At 40.4% G+C, this 22,505-nt stretch overlaps 1 protein-coding gene, 1 non-coding gene and 1 pseudogene across 2 annotated transcripts; all 3 read left to right on the top strand.

The window, feature by feature from the left end:
• Positions 1–1,529: 1,529 nt before the first annotated feature.
• On the top strand, positions 1,530–4,731 carry LOC104773892 (uncharacterized; annotated as a pseudogene).
• Positions 4,732–4,985: 254 nt separating this feature from the next.
• Positions 4,986–5,837, top strand: LOC147944911 (putative F-box protein At1g67623). Its single transcript, XM_087512804.1, has one exon. It carries the CDS (start codon positions 4,990–4,992, stop codon positions 5,752–5,754), a length of 765 nt encoding a protein of 254 aa, XP_087368930.1. The 5' UTR covers positions 4,986–4,989; the 3' UTR covers positions 5,755–5,837.
• A 15,344-nt stretch (positions 5,838–21,181) lies between these two features.
• Positions 21,182–21,288, top strand: LOC147944910 (small nucleolar RNA R71). Its single transcript, XR_015558602.1, has one exon. It is a non-coding gene; the product is annotated as a small nucleolar RNA R71 (small nucleolar RNA).
• Positions 21,289–22,505: the final 1,217 nt, after the last annotated feature.

Here is a 22,505-nt window from a genome sequence, read left to right as displayed (position 1 = left end):
CTGGAATGAAACATAACATAAACAAGGAAATAAATTGGTGCTCGAGTATGCACTCGGTCGAGTTCATGGTCGAGCAGGTGGTCGAGTGATGCATAACAGAAGAACAAAAGCAAAACAAAGAACAAAGATGCAAAATAAACGATGACAAATGATCAAATATGAAAGCAGTAACAAATAATAAGAAAATAGATCCTAGAGATGGGAATAATGGGTTGATATCAAGCTTGGCTTATCTAGACTGTCTAACAAAACTCATAGAAGCTATCCATAGACAATGATCTCATAAACTTGTTAATCCACTCTCATGGCAATAACAATCAAGTTTAAACACTCCTAGACCTAGTTCTCACTAGCTAAGACATGGATAAACAAGCATTAAATCCCAGATTCATTTTTGTCAAAACCACCCTAGACAACTAATCTCTTAAGCTAGACACAATAATCTCCAGTATTAGTCTTATCCAACATCTTAAATATCTTTTGCATAATAAAAAACCTCAGATCTATTCTTAACTTCTCAGAACAAGAATAGCTTAGAGAACACCTAATCTAGAAGGGATCTATAACAATCAAGGCTTAAAAAGTGCTAGAACAACCAAACTCTCAATCAACCTAACCCATCCCCAAGGATCTAGTTACTATTCAGATCTACAAATCCTGATGAAGAACACAAACCCAGAAAATGATAAAACAAGCATGATCAGATAGATAAGAGAGAGATGAACAATTTAATATAAAGAAGTGAAAGCAAATTCTCAACAGATCCAAAGTTATCAAGATTACAAACTTTGGTGGCTAAAAACCCTACAAAAAATAAGAGGATGCAATAAAGTAAAAGTAGGCTAAAAATGGCAAAAACTAGGTTATGAGGTGTCTGTCTGCGGCCACAAGTGGCAGTACACATATATATATAGAAAAGATGGAGAAACCATATTTTGCTAGAGGACAAAACAGAAAGTCGGCTGCAAGTGCTCGACCATGTGCTCGGTCGAGTGCATGGTCGAGTGGTTGGTCCGTTAGGTAGCTCCAGTCTTCGATCTGGGATGTTATCTATTCAGTAAAACAGGGATAACTCTTGAAGGACACCTCTGATTGACCTGAAACCACCGCCATTGGAAAAGTAACCCGATTTCCTAAAACTTATACGAAGTATGCTGAAACTGAATCGCAACTGAAAATCTTCATTCGGATCGATGAGCTCGTTATGAATCCGACCGAGTGCTCGACCATGTTCATGGTCGAGTGGTGTGGTCGAGTGCTTTCTTATACGTTCTTGATGCTTCTAGTCCTCTTGGTTAGCTCCAGAAATAACACCAAGTCCTTCCTTAGATTTTAGATCTCCATAACACCTAATAATACTTCCAATGTACAAATGTATGCAATGCATGCTTATAAACATCCTAAATGCATATTTGGATAGAAATGGTTATAGGACCTAAGGAATTACTTCTATATGATGCAAAACATGACTAAACAAGACCTAAAATATGTTAAAATTCGATTCTTTTTCACCGTAGTTTACTGTTGTTATGGAGAACAAACATAATCGCAATCCTGGCGTTAGAGTCGTTGGAAGAAGAGTTTATGATTCCAAAAATGGCAAATCCTGTCACCAGGTGTGAGACTTAGTTTTGTTTGGTTAGATAATAACGTTTTTTTTTTCTTTCTTGATTTAAACTGTTGGTTCATTTGTTTGTTTGTAGTGTCGACAGAAGACTATGGACTTCGTCGCACCGTGCAAGGTCAGGAGGATGAATAACAAGCTATGCCCCAATAAGTTTTGTTACAAATGCTTATCAAACAGGTTCGTTTTTTTTGTTTTCATTGATTTTTTTTCCAGAGACAATTATGGTTTCTTAATTATAATGTGTGTTATTCATGATTTGAACCATAGGTATGGTGAGAATGCAGAAGAAGTAGCAAAGTTGGACGACTGGGTATGTCCTCAATGTAGAGGCATATGCATCTGCAGCGTGTGCATGTAATTATACATGTCTTTGAAATTAATATATTAGAGCTTTATCAATGAAATAAAATGGTTTGTGTGGATTTTACAGGACAAGCCGAGGGCTAAACCCCACTGGGATAAGTACATAAGGCTAGAGCTTGTGGGTTGGCTTCAGTCGTTGAGCTTCTTGAAGTTGAAGGGCCTGATAAGTTTGCTTATCAGAGGAAGCCAAAACTGGTAACTAAAATACAAATCCTGTTTTTAATGATCTTTAGCTTTGTCTTTAATTATACTTACTTGATTAACATGGTTTAATTATGTAGATTGCTGCTTCCATTGAAGGTAGTAGTAGCAATAGTGAATCTGTTCCAGGGACAGAAGTGGAAACATTAGGTGAGACAATAAGTTTAGAATTGTGTTTTGTTAATTTTCTAATATAAAAGAAGAGGCCAATGATTTAAGGTTTATGAAACAGATGTTCCCAAGGAGGAGAAGAAAGCGGTGGGCAAGAGGAGGAGAGCCAAATCCAGTGACAAACTTAAAGAGGAGATTCAGTTTGAGGCTCCAGTAGTTCCTCAGGGTACAAGCTTGACTTGTGTATCAGGCATTGATATACCCACTGAAGAAGCTGGAAATGTATTCCAGTTTTTCAAGTTTTGCACAGCCTTTGGAAACGTATGATATATAATTACTCTCTTTAGCAACGTATGGTCTCTAATGATTTACTCTTAGTCTGATTCGCTTTTAACTTTTGTGATAGGCTCTTTCTTTGAAGGAAGGACAAGCTGAAACTGTTGTCCGTGAGCTTTTTGTATGTGGGTGTAACACAAGGAGAACCCAATACTGCCCTATTATCCAGATGATGATCCAGTTGTTGGATTTAATATCACATCATAGAGAGATGTATGAGTCTATATAAATGTATACACATGTTTGTTTTCTTGCTCATGTTTGTGATGCATTTGCATTTTATATTACAGGTCCTTGACTCTAAGTGCAACTGACAGCAGTTGGTTCACTGCTATCGGAGAGATCCTATCGCAGTCAGAAGTTTTGAGTGATGAGTTCCCTCCTGAAACTTTTGTAGCGGGTGTTACTGAGTACGAGAAGATGGATGCATCGAGAAGGCTCAAGCTTCTAAATTTCTTATGTGATGAATCACTTGGCACAAAGTATGTGAATCTTTGTATGCCAATATCAAATTTTTTTGTAGTTTATGCTTTATTTTGAGATACCTCATGTGTGTAATTTTCTCAGGGTAATGAGAGATTACATAAAAAGCGAAATTGAGGAGTGTGAAGACCAGAAAAAAGAAGCTAAAGAAAAGTTTGCAGCAGCAAAGGAAAAGGTATTTTCTAAAATCTGTAATATATATATCAATCTCTTTGTTGTGCTAAAGCTCGTTTTGTCTTTATAGGAGAAGAAGCTCAAACAGAAGATGCAAGAGGATGTTGCCAAAGCCATTATGGAGAAAAATGGAGCTCCATTGTCCATTGAGGAACATAACGTAATCATGTCTCAAATAAGAGCCGCTAAAGAAGCTCATGACGAGATGATGGAAGCAAAAGGCATGACATCTCAACGTAAGTCTAAATCCTTAGACTCAATATGTTTTATATATTGTTGTCTTATATGTTTGTTGTCTGTAACGTGACAAATTCTATTTACAGAGACGCGTATATGTGATGCATATAGAACTAAACCAATTATATTGTATGATAATGGTCTTGTTCTTTGGAAACTCAAGTGCTATGAAGAAGAACCAAAATTTTTGCTTCAAGGTTTGAAATTTTGCTTAACGTTTTTTTTTATGTTTTGATATGCAAATGTGTTTAGTAATTTAATCTCAATCTTATTAATTAATATGCAGATCTAGGGACATTTGATGATTTATGTCCACATGAAAGATGGTTAGCTTATAAGCCTGAACAGAAATCAGAGATAGAGAGATATATCTCTTACAAGAGGTATATCTATCGTTGAGATTGTTGATTTTGTGATGTAGCCAATTTTGTGATAAAAGATGTGAGAATTGACCTCTGGTGGATAATGAGTAGCTGTTTTGTGAACTCGTTTTGAGTAATTTGTTTTTTTGGAACATTATAAGAGTGATCAAATATATGGTTCTCTTGTATTTCTCTTCACAGGCCAAGCAAAAGCAGAAAGGAGTCAAACATGTAACGCTGCCTTCTGTGCACGGGTACAATAGTAAGTGGATTGTCATAGACTATGGTTCGTGTTTGTATCTTCAAGTGTTGGTTTCTTTTTTAATGTTTCTGTGGAGTTTTGTTGGCTGTAATTCTCTGAATACCGTGTAGGAAAGTTTGTAGTCCATGCACTTGATGGAGATTGTATTATGAAGTATGTCTTTTATTTTAAATTGTTATGCCTCCTTAATGCTACTATAATTTGGTAAGAGGATATGTGAAGGACTGTCTCTTGAGTAGTTAACTGTACTGATTTGAACCTAGCCAGTTATTAGATATCATCTCCGTCATATGTGACTCTCTTGCTATCATAGAATCTACTTTAGGATTGATTTTACATATATATCTTCAGATCTCTATAGAAAGTTCTTTACTATGGGTTATTATTCTATTTTGTTTATCTGCTCATGACAAAACAATAACGCTTAGGTTTATTGTTTTTATTGATTCCAATGAAAAAACAAATGAGTAGTTAGTTTATAACGCCTAGGCTTATTGTCTTTATTGATGATAATGAGACCCCTTTTTTTTTTGGTTGTAGGATCTCCAAAACGCGCAGCTAAAGTGAGTTCTTGATCCTGTTCGATGGGCATACAATCTTCTTGAGTCTATTGGGTTTTAAAATCCTAGACGGGTTGAGAAATAGGATCTTAAGCCTATTGTGAATTTCTTATTCCTGTTTTTTTTGGTCATCTATCTATTTTTTTTCCTTTTGTAATATGGAAAAGGAACAATTTGTCTCTCCTAATCAAAAAAGGAAAACGAATTAAGCCCTCTCTATATATATAACAATAATTGGAAACAGTACTCTTGAATTTTATCAACAACAACAACATGGTATCATCCTCTCTGTTCTCGTCTTCTTCGTCTATAAGGAAATCTAGAAAAACAAGAATTTGCCTCGATTCTTTACCGGAAGATCTTCTTGTGGAGATTTCGTCATGTATCGCAGCTTCTTCCTTGTCAGAGGTTCGTAATCTCAGATTAGTTTCAAAACCGTTTCGACGTATTTGCGATGATGGATATGTTCTCCGCAGACTTTCGCTCCAAGAAACCCCTCTGTTCCCATGGCATCGCGACCATGAAACGTTCTCCAATTTTTTCAAAAGATGTCGCAAGAATGGAAACCCCGAAGCTTTGTATCGCAAAGGATTCATCTACTACTTTCTTCAGAACCGTGATCACAAAGGACTCAAATATTTAGCTAAAGCTGCAGAAAAAGGACACAAAGAGGCAAAATATGTCTATGGGTTGATTCTGATCTGTCTTGGAGGCCAAACAAAACAAAAGGGTTTTAAGATCTTGTCTTCTGTTACAAAGCCGTTGTTGTCAACTACGATAGATGAGCTGATGGAACTTCGATACAAGATTGAAAAGATTAGAGACAGCGAATGGGATCGTGCCAACCCGGTGATGGAACAACTCAAAACAGTCTACGTTCGAGAGAAGTGCAAATGCGATGGTAAAACCATGATGTTCTTAGCAAGGAACTGTGATTGGCATCCATACAATGAGGACAGTAACGACATCAAGACTTCTTCTGCTTGTGAGTTTTGTCTCTGGCACCATGAAGTTGAACTTTTCTGTCGGAGGATTTAGTGATCAATCAATTATGTATTAAATAGTGGTTTTGGTTTTACTCTGTGCTAGAATTATGGAGAGAGTTGTGGATAACTTCTATAAGTGCTTCAATTTTTTCTTGTTCTTTCTTTTTTGGTTATGTTTTTTTTTTTGTAGAAATTGTTGGAGCATATATATTTCGTAAGTTCTTTGCATTAAAAACATCAAATTTTCAATACAATTACTGATTGACTTCTATGAAACTCGGCTAAGTTGATTTAAATTCAGTGCTAGCCAAAGGACACTCGGTTTGGAACGTATGCTTCTTTGGGAATATGTAATCGTGGCTCTGATATGATCTTCTTATTCGCTTAGCTCTCGAAAAATGTCTCCGCTTATTGACATGAAAGTGACAAAGGAGAGGTTTCTAAAAGAGATGTTCACTAATCAGCACGATGCAGAGATTTAATTAAAAGATAATCAACTTGATAAGCTTTGGAAACTTCTTGGCCCCGCCAGCCTTTGTGTGAAAACTAATCACGTGCATCGGATCTAATCCATATTTCCATTATTAATAAACATGTATTTACTCTATTTGTGTTAATTAACAGAAAATTTTGGATATCTATCTATCATTTTGGTACAGTTAAAAAATTTGAACATTAACAAAACTCGAACTCTTCCGAATAACAATCGGTAATAAAATATATATTTTATGTATCAGATATTTGAATCCCAAAATTCAAGATAGATTATGGAGATATTGATTTATAAAAATTAAAACATTTCTATTTTTTCGTTCAAATTTACAAATTTTAATGTTTTTGAGGCCCATTAAAAGTTAAATCAGAAGCTATTACGGTGGAAAATTCTAGCATTAAAAAAAACCCTTAATCAGAAGCTCATTACAGTTTGATTTTGCCAATGTCATCGTCACCGGTGAAGGAGAGGAAGACAAAGACGTCCCCTTCACTCCCTCCGACGCCTCAATCGACTCAACTTCCCGATGATTTGCTAATAAGTATCTTGGCACGCGTGTCGAGACTGGACTACACGATTCTCTCTCTCTTCTTCAAGAGATTACGACCTCTCCTTGCTTCACCTGAGCTTTATGAGACTCGTTCAGTTTTAGGCCGCACCGAGACTTGTCTCTACGTGTGCTTAAACCCTTTTAACCCTCGCTGGTTCACTCTCTCCTGAAAACCTAATTCAGGACTTGTATTCAGCCCCGTCTCAGTAAATTTTTTGTCCCTAGGCATATAGGTTTTTTGGACCCTTTTCAACATAAAATTTTTTTTTTGGACTCCATCTACTTAAGGCTTTTTCAAAAAAAAAAATTGGTCCCCTGGCCACCCACCCCTCTCGCCATGAGTATGAGCTGGGCCTGCTTGTATGGGCTGCAGTCCCAGTTCCCAATGATCCTCTTGCACACGCATTGGGTCTCGTCGTGGTTGGTTCTGATATTTATAACATTGGCGGATCCATCTCTAAAGACTACTCCTCTACCATCTCTTAAGATTAATCCTTTACTCCTCTACCATCACAGGTAGCACGAAGCTCCAAGCTGATATAGCAAATGAGGTATTAAAGTGCACAATGGGACACATGTTTATGGATAAGAGAGTGACGAGCGCGTGGAGAAGAAATAATAAAGCTGGCAATATGCATGTGACAGAAGTTGCAGGTTGTCAACATCAAGAAACGGTAACGGGAATAATCGGTTGACACTGTTAATGTGGTGGCAGTATAAGAGCAGTGTTAGCTCATCGTTTATCTTTTACGCATATTCAGAGTTGTAAAAGTTTTTAAGGTCTTTCTAGTACTTTCCCCCTCATCGTCTTGCTGGAGTATCTCTTTCGAGGCTCTTGTAGGTGAGAAGATGAATCTGCGTTCCTAGAGAATGTTGTTTCATTATATCGTTTATCTCAATAAATCAACTCTGTATTTCCTCTGTTTCCTCTATTTTTATTGTTGTGAGTGTGGTTTGATTAAACGTTATCATTGGTATCAGAGCGAAGTCGAACCTCGAACAATGGTGGTGGAGACGAGATCACAGCTAAACTGGCAATGTAGTGACCCTCACCAAGGGGTAAATTGCAAAATGAAAACCCAAGGCCAAAAGACCAAGAAAGGAAGCCAACGAGGAGATTAGAAGAATTGTTGAAGACAAGTCCGAGAAATTATGAGTGAATTGAGAAATGGCCGAGTTGACCACGACGTACTGTCCGAGTCGTCCGAAGGACCGAGAGTTGTCCGGGTAATGATCGAGAGGATCGGGAGAAGCTTGAAAGGATCAAGAGAATGGTCCGAGAAAGACTGAGGTGTATCCGAGAGTTGCCGGAGGGATCGTCGATAGCTGTCCGAGGAAGCTGTCCGAGGACTGCGGATGGTTGTCCGAGACTACCGAGAGTTGTCGAGAGTTGTCCAGACCGAGACCGAGTATTGCAGAGAGGAACGTCCGAGCGTTGCCGAAAAGTGCCGAGAGGACCGTCCGAGAGCGTACCGCAGAATCGCGACATGGATACTTTGGGACGAGCGTGTGGGCGCGTAAACGCTTCTTTCTTTGGATTGACCAATAGGATTTCATGCAAATTAGTGGGAGACAAAGGAGATGGAGTGGACCAATGAAATTTCATGCAAGTGAAGGAGGAATATTCTTTGGAATCTTGTGGTTTAAAATGGAATATTCTTTGGAAGAAAAAGAAGTGGGAGACATAATCATTTTGTCTTCTCAAAGCTGGCCAATGGAGTTTCATGAAAAGGAGAATGTGAGACAAAGGAAAGGAGTGGAGAGTAAGTGGCCAAGTGTTGTGCGTTTTCCCTAAGTGTTTTGTGGCCAAGAAGAAAGGGAAGCACTTGCTCGCCATGCATTGGCCATTGTTGCCGCCCAAAGCACTCACACTTCACTATAAATAGAGGACTTAGGTCCTTAGAAGCCATTTTTGTTTCTCTTGCTAAGTTAGAGAATTGGGTTATGGTTGCACAGTCGTTTCCGAACCAACTCTGAGTCCGTGTACACTGAATTCGAGAAATTTATTATAGCCGATTTGCCGTTTTAGAATAAATGCAACAAATGCAGGGCCAATGTGCAGCTAATTCAAGAAATTGGTTAAGAACCACATTGTCATTTAAAAGCCAGTATAAAGTCAATGTGTAACCAATTCAAGAAATTGGTTAGGAACCACATTGTCATTTAAAAGCCAATATAGAGTCAATATGTAACCAGTTCAAGAAATTGGTTAGGGACCACATTGTCATTTTGAAGCCAAAGCTGACTCAACATGAAGCCAATTCACGAAATTGGGTAGGAGCCACATTGTCTATTTAAAGCCAACGCGCGTATAGCCAATTCAAGAATTGGGTTATGGTTGCACAGTCGTTTCCGAACCAACTCTGAGTCAGTGTACACTGAATTCGAGAAATTGATTATAGCCGATTTGCCGTTTTAGAATAAATGCAACAAATGCAGGGCCAATGTGCAGCCAATTCAAGAAATTGGTTAAGGCCAAATTGGCGTTTTCGAGCCAATCCGGAGTTCAGGTGCGGCCAATTCAATAAAGTGGATATGGCCAAATGTTAACTTAAATCAACACTAAGTCAACCGTGTATCCGATTCAAAGAATTGGAGCCAATGCAAAGTGAAGTTGTGGCCAATTCAGGTAACTTTGGTTACAGTAACTTTATCGTTTTAGAGCCGATGTGAAGCCAATTCACCAAATTGGCTAAGGCTAAACCGACAAATTGCAGCCAATGCAGAACTAATGTGTAACCAATTCTAGAAATTGGTTATGGCAGCATATTGGTTTGAGAGCCAATATGGGATCAGTGTGTAGCCAATTCAAGAAATTGATTACGATAACTATATCGTTTTAGAGCCAATGCGAAGCCAATTCATTAAATTGGCTATGACAAAATTGTCAATATAAAGCCAATGCGCAATCGATTCGATAAACCGGTGATGACAAACAATGTCATAGGTCTTGCCATGGGATAAACATCGTTCCAAAGCTACAAAACTACAAAACTACAAGATCACGATGTGGATCACAACATCATTAGTGGAAGGCAGTGAATTAATCAAGTGAAAGAAAACGACTACATCTAAAGGTATGTCATGACTTATACAAATATTTAGCTTTTATATTTATGGTTTATTAAAATGATACCATTTGTCTATACTACTCTCTAAATTCTTACTAAGAAAATAGAGAGTGGGGGGCAAACTGTTGGGCATAATTTTAATCATATAAATTATAATGGATAAATTCTATTATATTTATGATATATTCTATAAAGAATAGAGAATTATGCATTCTCTAGAACATTGAGTCAATACCGGCTGTAACGGTAAACATTGAGTCAATACCGGCCGTAACGGTAAGCATCAAGCCAATACGGGCCGTAACGACAAGCATCAAGCCGATACGGGCCAACACAATAATTAACAAGCCAATACGGGCTGTAACGACAAACAACGAGTCAATATGGGCTGTAACTGACTTTGAGACCGACTCTGATTTGCTACGACATTATCGAGAGAATATTTGACTTAATCTTGTAGAGAGAATATTCGGAACGACCTTATCTCATGAAGAGGCGGTTACTCAAACCCAAATCCCATGAGGATTAGGGTAAAGGGACTTCCCTATAAATAGGGAGCGATTTCGACATGATAGGGAAGGAAATCGAAGCCAAAACAAGAGACCAAAAACACAGCCACACGACTCAATTCCAAAGCATTGCTAGGGTTCCTAAATTGACACGTTGTGCCTTAAACTTTTGTATTTGAGCTCGATACTTTGATCAATAAAAACGACTATTCAACATCTATTTCTTGTTTCCGTAGTTTCTAAACGAATCGATTATTTTTGCCCAAACATTCCCTATTCTTAATTTGCGGTTTCTATTTGGAGTTTCCTAATATTGTTATAGTAGTGCATGGTTAGAGTTCTACGTGAAAGTGGATTCATTGGCATAGACGTACTCTTCTCCCTTTGACAGCTAACTGGCAAACTCATCATTCCAAGAGGGTTCTGTTCCGGTTTAGCAGATTTGTTTTCTTAAACCCAATACATCTGCTAAAGGAAAAAAAAAGAACGAGCAGGTTCATTGACAAGTTAAGGAGATTGTTGATGTTTTTGTGTATATTAGTGAGAAAGTTTTAGTGAATTGATGAGGATGATATTAAAAACAAAAAATAGCCAAAGATCATGGGAAACAGAGTGTAAGATGTTCATATCTAATATGATTTACAAACATGAAACTGGATAAACTAAATATCGTCGAACTTGAAGACTGTAGAAGCCTGATTCTAGCTTCGCTCAACAGGAAAGTTATATGGCCATGCAGGGGTCGACATTTGCATCCAAATTTAATGGTTAATCATTTAGTCAATCCGATTACCAGGGAGTGACATTTAACTATTCTCCAAGAGTTTATAAATTTGCAGGATATTCAGATTATTCGGAATATGGCTATCAACAAATATTTCAAGCCAAATCGTTTGATTTATCATTATTCAAAGTCTGGAAAATATTCGGTGAAATCGGGTTATGTGTTGGCTAGGGTGATGGCGGTAGAGGTAGAATATGGCCCAACATGTACGGTTTTAAGAGCCCAAGCATGGAAGCTCCATGTTTCACCAAAAAATAATAATTTCTTTTGGCAAATTGCATCGGCACTCTTGGATTAGCTAATTGTGGTGTCCAGTGTGATATCAAGTGTAAAAAATGTGACTCGGCATATAAGACAATTAACCATGCTCTTTTTGACTGTCCTCACTCGTGACAAATTTGGGGTTTATCTCTGATTCAGATTTCTTCAGGGAGTGTTCTGTATGTGTCTGTATACTCAAATCTTGATTTTCTCTATTGGAGAGGATCATCTCACTCAGGCGATCATGATTCCTTTCTTCAGTTACCTTGGATATTATGGTCAATTTGGAAGGATATGAATAAAAAGTTTTTCAAAATACGCAGCTCGCGCATATGAGGTAATTAATCAAGCTGTAAGCGACAAAATGTTATTAGAGAATGCGCAATTTCAATCAGTGGTAGTGATGTGAACCGAGGTCGCGGTTGCAGTACGGGCAGAGAGGTCGCTCTCGGGCCGTTCGGACTGTGAGAGGTTTTCCTCGGACAAGGCTTGGTGATTCGACCCTAGGGACGAAACAAACGAGAGACACCGAAGATGAAGGAAGACAAACGAGTGGATTGAGAGATCGAGCTTTTGGCCGCGATCAGGTCGAAAGGATGCGATACGGACGGATCGGATGCGGAACGGCTAGCGAGTGGTTTCAATGCAAAGCGATGGTGGACGCGAGTGGAAACGAGTTGAGGGAGGCGACGGTGGAACGAGTGACGACACGAGAGTAATGGCTCTCCTCTCGATACAGCCAAGCTAACGACAACGAACCCGGTTCGAGTCGTTAGGGTTCTATCGCTAGAGTAATCCCGGATTGTTCTATTAGAAGGAGTGAGACAAGGTCAAAGAATCTCTCTTTGAGAAATGTATTTATTTTATTCAAGTCTGAAGGCTACAAATGTTTTAAGAGAGGGTTTAAATAGCTAGGTTAAGAGAAGGCTTAAGGACACGCGGACTCGCAATGGTCCGCACACTTGTCCTTTGACGTGTTCTCTTTGAAATAGAACACGTCGCTCTCTTTGACAATTTCGCACACTTGTCCTTTGACGTGTTCTCTTCGAAATAGAACACGTCGCTCTCTTTGACAATCAAACTTAACCACAAACACTCTCAACGTTCAAAAGAAGATTCTAGAGTTCAAATTAAAACGCACAGCATAAGTAAAAATAGAAAACCATCTTTGGCCTTGGCGCGGGAAACGACTTGGCTTCGGACGTTGTGCATTGAAGCTCCTCTCGTCGTTAAAATCTCCTCCAGTAAACCACTTGGGAAAAACCCGGAGTGAGGAAAAAGAGTACGATTCCTCACTTACAATGACTTGGTTGCCTTCACCCTTGGGTAAGAGTGAAGGCCAGGCGAACTATTTCTTCATGGTCTTTGGTCTGGTCGCGGTGTTGGACGAACGCTCGGACATAGAGGTTGATCCTCTGCTTGGTGGCCTTGGCGGAGCTCCCTGACCTTGTCAAGGCTCCCGGGAGGATCGTTGGAACCTTGGCCTTGCTCGATGCTGGAGTCTCGGTCGCGTTTGGCGGGTCTCGGTAAGGCGTCTCCCCCTTGAAAATGTTTTGTCCCCAAAACTTCTTCATCGTCACCTACATCAAATGGAACGAGATCAGTAACGTTGAAGGAAGTAGATGTAGTATACTCACCTGGTAGTTTGAGTCGGTAGGCATTGTCATTGATCTTCTCGATGACTCTGAATGGTCCGTCTCCGCGTGGGCTAAGCTTGTCCTTTCTCTTCTGCTGGAACCGCTCTGGCCTCAAGTGCAACCAAACCAAATCGCCTTGCTTGAACAACATCGGCTTGCGTCCGTGGTTCAAGAAGCGCGCATACTGTTTGGTCCTTCTCTCGATGTTTGCTCGAACGTCCTTGTTCAGCTTCTTGACTAACTCTGCTCTCGCGGCTCCATCTTGATTCTCGGTCTCGTCCGGTGGTAGAGGTAGGAGATCCATAGGTGTAAGCGGCTTGAACCCATAGGCAACTTCAAACGGACACTTCTTTGTTGAAGAATGGACGGCTTGGTTGTACGCGAATTCAATGAGGGGAAAGCACTCGAGCCATGAACCCTTGTTGCTTGCGATCGCCGCCGAAGTAAGGCTCCTATTGACCGGTTCACGACTTCGGTCTGGCCGTCAGTTTGCGGATGAGGAGCGGTGGAATATAGAAGCTTGGTGCCAAGTTTCTTCCATATTGTTCGCCAGAAGTGACAAAGGAACTTCGGGTCTCGGTCGGAGATGATAGTGTGCGGTAGTCCGTGAAATCTGATCACTTGACTAAAGAAGAGGTTCACCAGTCGTACAGCGTCATTGCTTTTGTTGCAAGGTATGAAGTGCGCCATCTTTGAAAACCTGCCCACCACAACCATTATTATGTCCTTATGTGGTAAGAGAGGTAGGCCGAGAACGAAGTCCATTGATAAGTCGATCCAAGGCGCTGTTGACACAGGTAGAGGCATGTAGAGGCCGTGAGGATGAGTTGTCGACTTTGAAGCTCGACACACTACGCAGTGTTTCTCGACCATGCTGCGCATCTTCGACCAACAGAAATGCTCTTGAAGCACGGCCAGCGTCTTGGTGATACCAAATTGACGGGACAAGCCTCCACTGTGTGCTTCTCAGACTAACAACTCGCGTATGGATCCGGTAGGGATGCAAAGACGCTGGCCTCGGAACAAGAACCCTTCGTGCAAGTAGAACTCGGTGTAGATGCCTTTGCCGTGATTCTTGAAACAATCACCAAACTCGACATCTTCAGCGTACGCACCCTTAATGCTTTCGAACCCCAACACTCGAGCGTCCATTGTGGTGCTCAAGGCGTGTCTCCGTGACAAGGCGTCGGAGACGACATTCTCTATCCCCTTCTTATATTTGATCACGTACAGGAAAGACTTGATGAACTCGAGCCACTTGGCGTGACGTCTCTTGAGGTTTGTCTGGCCGCGTAAATGCTTCAAAGTTTCGTGATCGGTGTGAATCATGAACTCTCGGGCCAGGAGGTAATGTTGCCAGGTCTCCCTAGCGCGCACCAAGGCGTAGAGCTCCTTGTCGTATGTGGGGTAGTTGAGGGAGGCGCCGCTAAGCTTTTCGATGAAGTAAGCCACCGGTTTGCCTCCTTGAGTGAGAACCACCCCGATGCCTACACCAGACGCATCGCACTTGACCTCGAACGTCTTGTTGAAGTCGGGCAAGGTCAGTAGAGGGGCTTGAGTGAGACGTCTCTTTAGTTCTTTGAACGCTCGCTCTTGCTCCTCTCCCCACTTGAACTCCTGGTTCTTCTTGATTACCGCGGTCAAGGACGCTGTGACCATGCTGAAGTCCTTCACGAACCTCCAATAGAAGCTAGCGACGCCGTGGAACAATCGGATGTGCGAGATGCTTGTAGGCGTGGGCCACTCCTCTATGGCGCGAATCTTCTCTCCATCTACCTTGAGGCCCTACGAACTTACAACAAAACCTAGACACACTAACTCATCAGCAGCAAAGACGCACTTTTCCAAGTTGGCGTACAATTGCTCTTCGCACTTTTTCGATATGGCCAAGCTAACGACGACGAACATGGTTCGAGTCGTTAGGGTTCTCTCGCTAGAGCAATCCCGGATTGTTCTACTGAAAGGAGTTAGACAAGGTCAAAGAATCTCCCTTTGAGAAATGTTTTTATTTCATTCAAGTCTGAAGGCTACAAATGTTTAAGAGAGGGTTCTACAAATGTTTGAGAAACATGATTTATTGTGTTGTGTGATGGTGGTGAATGAGTGTGTGCAATGGTATGATATGGAATGATGGGTGTTTCAATTCCCCTTATGCAGTTGCAGTATAAGGGGTGTCAATCCAGTCTGAGTGCTTGTGAACAATCAAGATATGCATATGAATCTAAGTTAAGACAAATATGAAAGGATGTTTGTCACTAACAATCCTATGATGATAATGATAAAATGCAGAAAATAAACTACAAGAGCTAAGAACTAGATGCAAGTAGAACAGAATGATTATGAACTAAGAACAGAAACAGAAACTGTAAACACTAGATATGAACTAATGCAAGACAGGTAATGAACTAGATGCTAAGTGAATGCAATGGAAATTAAACAGGAATGAAACAAGACAAACACAGATCATAAACAAGAGTTCTGGGGATGAACTCGAGCAGCACTCGACCGAGTGTAGGTCGAGTGGGTGGTCGAGCTAGACAAATCCGGGAAAACAGAGCAATGCAATAAAAACAGAGTAAAGTTAACACAGATCAAACAGCAGGCAAATAACAAGATTAAGACTTTAAACTCAATAAACAAAGAAGGTTCCTGAGGATGGATTCATGGGATAAACTAACCATTGTGGTAATCTAACTTGATCAACAAATCTCAAGCAATGCTATGAGCTAACCTCTAGACATATTAATCTAAGACAAGTCTCTCCCACTCTCATGGTCAAGAGACAATCAAACCTATGCAATCCTAGACTTGCTCTCACAATGAAAAGAATCTACACAAGCAGGCATTAAGCAATACATCTCAAACCAAACAAGACCTCTAATCTCTTAGCAAGCCTAATGGTAAGCTCTAGATCTAGCCTTATCTATGCTTCTTAAACATTGGTGTGATGCTAAAAAGCTTGAGATCAGATCCTACCCTCTCAGATATAGGATCAGCATTAAGAACATCTAGCCTAGAAGAGATCTACAACAATCAAGCTTGATCAAATCAGATATACCACAAGATCAATCTATCCTAACCCATCCTCAAGATCCTAAGAAGACTACTCACAACAAGACATGATCAAACAAATCATAAACCCAGAAATCATTGAAACTTGCATGATTAGAAAGATAAGATTAAGATCTACAACTTTAAAGAAGAAATCAAACTCAGATTCTCAATACTTAGAAAGTTATTCAACCAACAAGTATGAGGAAATTCTTCTTTTCTAAGTACAAGATCCAAAAAAGAAATAAAAAGCAAAAGGAATAATATTCCTCAAAAGGCAAAAACTAGGTTTAAAATATCTGAAAAGCTGACTAAAAATCTAGATTAAAACTTCGTTCAGGTGGCTGCAGTACAAGTCCTTATATAGTGGGGAAGGTGGAAGCCCTAAAAATGGGAAAAGTCAAAGTGGTCCACGCATCGGTCAACTCGACCAGTGCTCGGTCGAGCTGGGGGTCGAGCTGGCTTCTCTTGTGCAACTCCACACGGTCGAGTCCATCTCCCACTCGGTCGAGTGCTTGGTCGAGCTGGACTCTGGATCCTTTGTTCTTCAGCCTTAACTCCCTTGTTTCCTCCTCATGATTGCTTCACATCTCTTCTCCATTGCTTCCATGCTCCTTAAGCTCCAAAATCACCTGTTTATGCATGAAAAGATGCAAATGCAATGCAACTACACTATAATGCATGATTAGTCCTAAAGCTACACAATAATGGTGAAAATGGATAGAAAAAGATGCAAAAGATGTGAATAAACTAAGAGAAAACATGGTAAAATATATGAACATCAACACCCCCAAACTTAGTCTTTGCTTGCCCTCAAGCAAATAAACAAGACATAAGAAGGTAAGTGAGGTTTAAAAGTGGGATCTCAGCTCCTAAAGCTTGCAAATAGACCATCTAGAATCAATGTCCAAGTTACTAGTACTAGAATGCAAGGTGAAGAGCTATACTTAAAAACTTTAGACAAGCACATCACAACCTTTACTGATTTGAGCCTTAGATATTCACATGCATTCAAATCAACCATTTCCTTTAACATTCATTAATCAAGAACATGAATCAATTCTATGCAATGCTTAAACTCATTTGGCTTGGTAATAAAGGGTTTTGAGACAATGATGGTCTCTTTTCAGAGTGGGGCTTATCAATATCAAGGTTCTCTCATGAAAAATGGATTGAGCTTTAGAAGAATGCTAAAGGTAAGAACACTTAGACACATACAAGAACAAAACCTTGTCTACCCAAAGGCACCCAAAGACTTCATCCTATCAATCTAAACCCAAATGATCCTAGTGCTACCCTTTAACTTCTTCTTTTCTCTTTAACCCTTTTCTCTTTTTGGTTTTCAAGTCTTAGGAGAGGTTTCTTATTTGATCTTTCTAGTGGGATGGGGGATTCTTATTGATTACTATGGTTCTCTTTTCTTCTTACTCTTAAGACAATTAAGCTTTTTGCTAAACTGCTCTTTGCTTTCTTTTCTCTTTCTTTTGACTAGAACCATCTTAGATAACATTTTCTTACTTCCCATCCTTTCACTAGACATTAGCCTTCACTTAAACACATTCCTCTCCTAAAGACTCTACCCTTTTTCTTTCTCTTTTCTTTCTTTCCTTTTTATTACAGCCAAGTCCCAAACCCAACAAGTGAACCACCTAGTCCTATCTAGTTTGAAAAATGCAAACAAGAACTACACAAGGTCTTACTCTTGTCAGTTCAAACCTAACACTTTCTACCAAGCTCAATCCCAAAAAGGCCTCACACACACAAGAATAAACATGGCTTGAAAGAAAGGTTTGGTTAGGGGTAGGGAAACTGATTTAAAAGTGAAATCAGCTACTTGGATCAACAAGAGTGGTAAAAAGGAGAAAGATGATCCAAATATGTATATGGTATCCATGAGTTTAAAGCAATGCATACAATGATAATTAAAAGTCAATATTAAGTTCTTATAAATAGGAAATGGAATCAAATCACAACATGCTTCAATTTAGACCAAATGCAATGCAGGAATTCAAGGCTTGGTTCAGTCTTATGCTTCTAACCACTCAACTAGCATCAAAGTACTAATAACTTGGGCATTGATCCTAGTCTAGTGAATAAAGCAAGCTAACAAGGAAATACTCATCATAGATCCCTAATGCAAATATTATACAATTCTACATGAAACATGCTAAACAAGATCCTAATATGCAATGCAAACTACATGAACACTCTTTTTTTTATGAAGATTTTTTCAATATTTTTCAAATTTTTATGGTTTTTCTATGCCTTAGATGCTAATGCAAGTGCTAACATGATGTTGATAAAAATTTGAAATAAGAACACAAAACACAACATCAAATGCTATCTAGAACCCTCCCCCAAACTTAAATCACACAGTCCCTTGTGTGAAAAAGTTGTGAGAAGATTCAAGATTAAAACACAACACAAAACACACATCAAATGCAATGGTATAAACAATGGTAAGGTGATGATGGTACCTTAGGGATTGTGGAAGAAGTTGTCCACATCCATCTGCATGCTATCATAGGAGTAGTTGGGGTCAGGCTGGTGGCTTGGAGAAGGACTTTGGGGCAGCTCGACTACAGAGATCGACCGGGACTCGGTCGAGTGCATGTCCGAGTGGGGGGGTCGAGCTGGGTTGCGTGTCTCCATATGTTGAGCTTGGTACTGCTGGTACTGCTGGTATAGTGTGGGATCCATAAAGAATTGGGGTGGGAAGGGTGGGTAATGTGGATAACCTGGATAAGCAGCTGGAGGTGGGAAGCCATAAGGTGGTCTGGGAAGGTGCTCGGCCGAGTGCCTCTTGTTTTGTGGTCGAGTGGGCCTGCGAGCCTTCTTCTCCATGTCCACATTTCTCCTTACTCAACTATATTCTTATTAAAAAGCCTGTCCAACAAAAACATAAAACAAAACACATCAAAACTACTAAGAAATTAAACCATATGTACAAGGGATACCTTAGGGACTTCCTCCCTAGTGAGCTTGTTTATAGTCACTAAGCTTGACTTTGGTTTCCATCTTAACTTTGGTTCAAGTACCAAGGAGGTGATGAAATCCTCCCTGGAACCTCTTGGTCACTGTGAAGTTGATCCTTGATCACCTCACCCTTAGCACACAAACCATACTTCTTCTTAAATTTGAGCCTTGGCCTTGTTCTCCTCAAAGACCTCTTATTCAGTTTGACTTGGAGGTCCTCAACCATACTAGTCAGCTCCTGAACTGACCTCTTAAGCTTCTCAACAGAATCCTCTTGAAGTGGGAACTCAGCCTTTGGGGTTGCCTTATCACCTAAACTTCCTTGACCTCCTTTGTCTTTGATAGTGAAGGGCTGGTCATCAATAGTAGGAAGGTTTGTTGGATTGTGGATATTGAACTTCATAACCACATCTTCAGCTATGTTCAAGGTCACAAGACCCTCCTTCACATCAATAACTGCTCCAACAGTAGCTAAGAATGGCCTCCCTAGCAAGATTGGATCCTCAGGCTCCTTGCCCATCTCTATCACCACAAAGTCAGTGTGAATCCTTGCTTTCCCTATCTTGAGTGGGACATTCTCCAACCTCCCAACTACCTCTCTATTCGTCCCATCAGCTAGAAGCACATGGACATTGGTAGATTTGAAATCAGTTCTCCCTAACTTTTGAGCTATGGAGTATGGCATCACACTTGTTGAAGCTCCCAAATCACAAAGGCACTGATTGTAGTGAAGGTAGCTGATAGTGCAGGGCAGATAAAAAGGTCCTGGATCCTTAAGCTTTACTGGAATGATCACTCCTCCAAGGTCCTCAAGATCCTTCTCATCTTGAGCTTCAGCCCTCTTACTAGACATATCAAGCAAAAAAAATTTGTAGAGAGGATATGGCTCATACTGTTCCAAGGCAGGTCATCTCTCCTCTTCTTGGTAAGCTATGATGATCTCTTGAATGGCTGACACTTGTTCCTCCTTCTCAACCAAAGCTTCTTCTTTCAAAACCCTCTCTTCCTCTTGTTGCCTAGCCAACATCTCCTTTTTCTCAATGATTTCCTTCAATTCCCTAATCTTCTGTGCTTTGAAACGCCCAGGAAATGGTAGTGGAGGCTTGTAAGCAGGAGGAATGTACTTAGCAGGCTTGACAGCTTCGGAGTCTTCAGCTCGGTCGACCACTCGAGCATGCACTCGATCGAGTGTGTGGTCGAGCTGCTGGTCGAGTTCTCCTGCGAGCTCCTGTTGCTTTGCACAGATGTCACTTGGGGCTTCAGTAACTGATGAATTCCCCCAAACTTGGACTTCACTGTCCTCAGTGACTTCTTCCTCTTGAAGTAGGATGGCTTTGGCTGTGAACTCCCTTGGATTTTGAACAGCTTTTCCAGGGAGTTGGTTGGGTTTTGGAGCTGAAGTAGATGCTATGTTACTCTCCATGTACTTCACTCTAGAGTTAAGTCCTTCAAACTTCATGTTCAGGTCATTATACTGGGATGTAAGCCTTTGGTTTAGCTCAGCAAACTGCTTGGCTTCCTCAATCTTCCCTTGTGTTTGACCAATCAACAGCTGCTGTATCATAGCTCTAAGGTCTTGTTCTTGGCCTTGGTTAGTCTGAAACCCTGGTGGGGGACACAACTGGGGCTGGAACACCTGCTGCTGTTGTTTGGGGATATAGTTTTGGAACCCTTGAGGCTGTTGAGGCTGTTGAGGAGGGTAAACTTGATCTTGTGGATTAGCCACATTGGTGCTCCTATAAGATAGGTTGTTGTTCTTGAAACCACCTTGATTGTAGCCCTTGAATCCACCTTGGTTTTGCATATAGCAAAGCTCAGCAAACTCATTCTCCCCCTCTTGAACTGGAGCTTCTTCTTCACCAATGAAGTGAATAGATTTGGACTGGCTAAGGAGTATCTTGTCAAGTTTCTCATTGACCATCTTCAGATCCTTCTTGTACTTGTCCTCTTGATCAGTTGAGGAACTCCTTATGGTCCTATCATAATCTTCATTATAATTGCCATCTGACTGAGCAAGATTCTCTACTAACTCCCAGCCTTCATCCACATGCTTGTTGAGGAAGTTTCCATTGGAGGCTGTGTCAAGAAGCATTCTGAACTTGGGAAGCACTCCTCTATACAATGTGCTCAACAATGACTCCATACTGAAACCATGATGAGGGCATTGAGTCTGGTAGCCCTTGAATCTTTCCCAAGCTTCACAAAAGCTCTCATTGTTCCTTTGAGCAAATCCAGAGATCTCATTCCTCAGCCTTGCTGTCCTAGCATTGGAGAAGAATTTTGCCAAGAAAGCCTTCTTACATTGGTCCCAAGTAGTGATAGCACCAGTGGGCAGAGTCTTCTCCCATAAATGAGCCTTGTCCCCAAGAGAGAAAGGGAACAACCTCAGCTTGAAACCATCTTCACTTACTCCATTGATCTTGGTAAGACCACAAATTCTGTCAAACTCATCAAGATGATCAAGTGGATCCTCCATAGGCAATCCATGAAACTTATTGGCCTGAATCATTGAAATCAATCCACTCTTGATCTCAAAGTTGTTATTGGCAACTGTTGGTGGTACAATGCCAGCTCTTTGGTTGTGTGTGTTGGGTGCATCTCCAGCACCAATATGTCTTGGTCTCTGAACCTGATCTTGCTGATCCATAGCTACTGGAACCTCTTGTTGTTGCTGAACAACTCTCTTCTTCTTGGATCCCAAACCCTTGTTCAACTTGTTGATGCTGTCACTATGCCTTAGAAGATTGTCCTTTCCTTTGGACCTTGTGTGCATCAACGAACACAAACGATTTTTCCCGAGCAAGCGACTGAGCACAGGCTCAAGTAGGAAGGTAGGGCAACTGGAAAAAGAGGCTTACAGAGATCCGGGGTCTGGCTCGATCAAGTGCTCGAGCACTACCCGGTCGAGTGGTGGTCGAGTGACTGGTCGAGTGGTACCTGAAACGGAACTTCAACCCCAAACACAAGATTCAAGTGCAGAAACTTCACAAATGTATACAAGGACTTAATCTTAGACTAATATGGATCCTAAATATCACAAAAACTAACTCAAACAGGCAACGGCGCCAAATTGAAACATGATTTATTGTGTTGTGTGATGGTGGTGAATGAGTGTGTGCAATGGTATGATATGGAATGATGGGTGTTTCAATTCCCCTTATGCAGTTGCAGTATAAGGGGTGTCAATCCAGTCTGAGTGCTTGTGAACAATCAAGATATGCATATGAATCTAAGTTAAGACAAATATGAAAGGATGTTTGTCACTAACAATCCTATGATGATAATGATAAAATGCAGAAAATAAACTACAAGAGCTAAGAACTAGATGCAAGTAGAACAGAATGATTATGAACTAAGAACAGAAACAGAAACTGTAAACACTAGATATGAACTAATGCAAGACAGGTAATGAACTAGATGCTAAGTGAATGCAATGGAAATTAAACAGGAATGAAACAAGACAAACACAGA

Source organism: Camelina sativa, chromosome 5, assembly GCF_030686135.1.
Source record: "Camelina sativa cultivar CO46 ecotype springtype chromosome 5, ASM3068613v1".
NCBI classification, from domain to species: domain Eukaryota; kingdom Viridiplantae; phylum Streptophyta; class Magnoliopsida; order Brassicales; family Brassicaceae; genus Camelina; species Camelina sativa.
Note: the sequence above shows the minus strand (reverse complement) of the source record. Positions and strands in the feature narration are given on the sequence as shown.

What these genes read in the sequence shown, in the direction of transcription:
- LOC147944911 (XM_087512804.1), top strand. Translation starts at nt 4,990, where the DNA reads ATGGTATCATCCTCTCTGTTCTCGTCTTCTTCGTCTATAAGGAAATCT.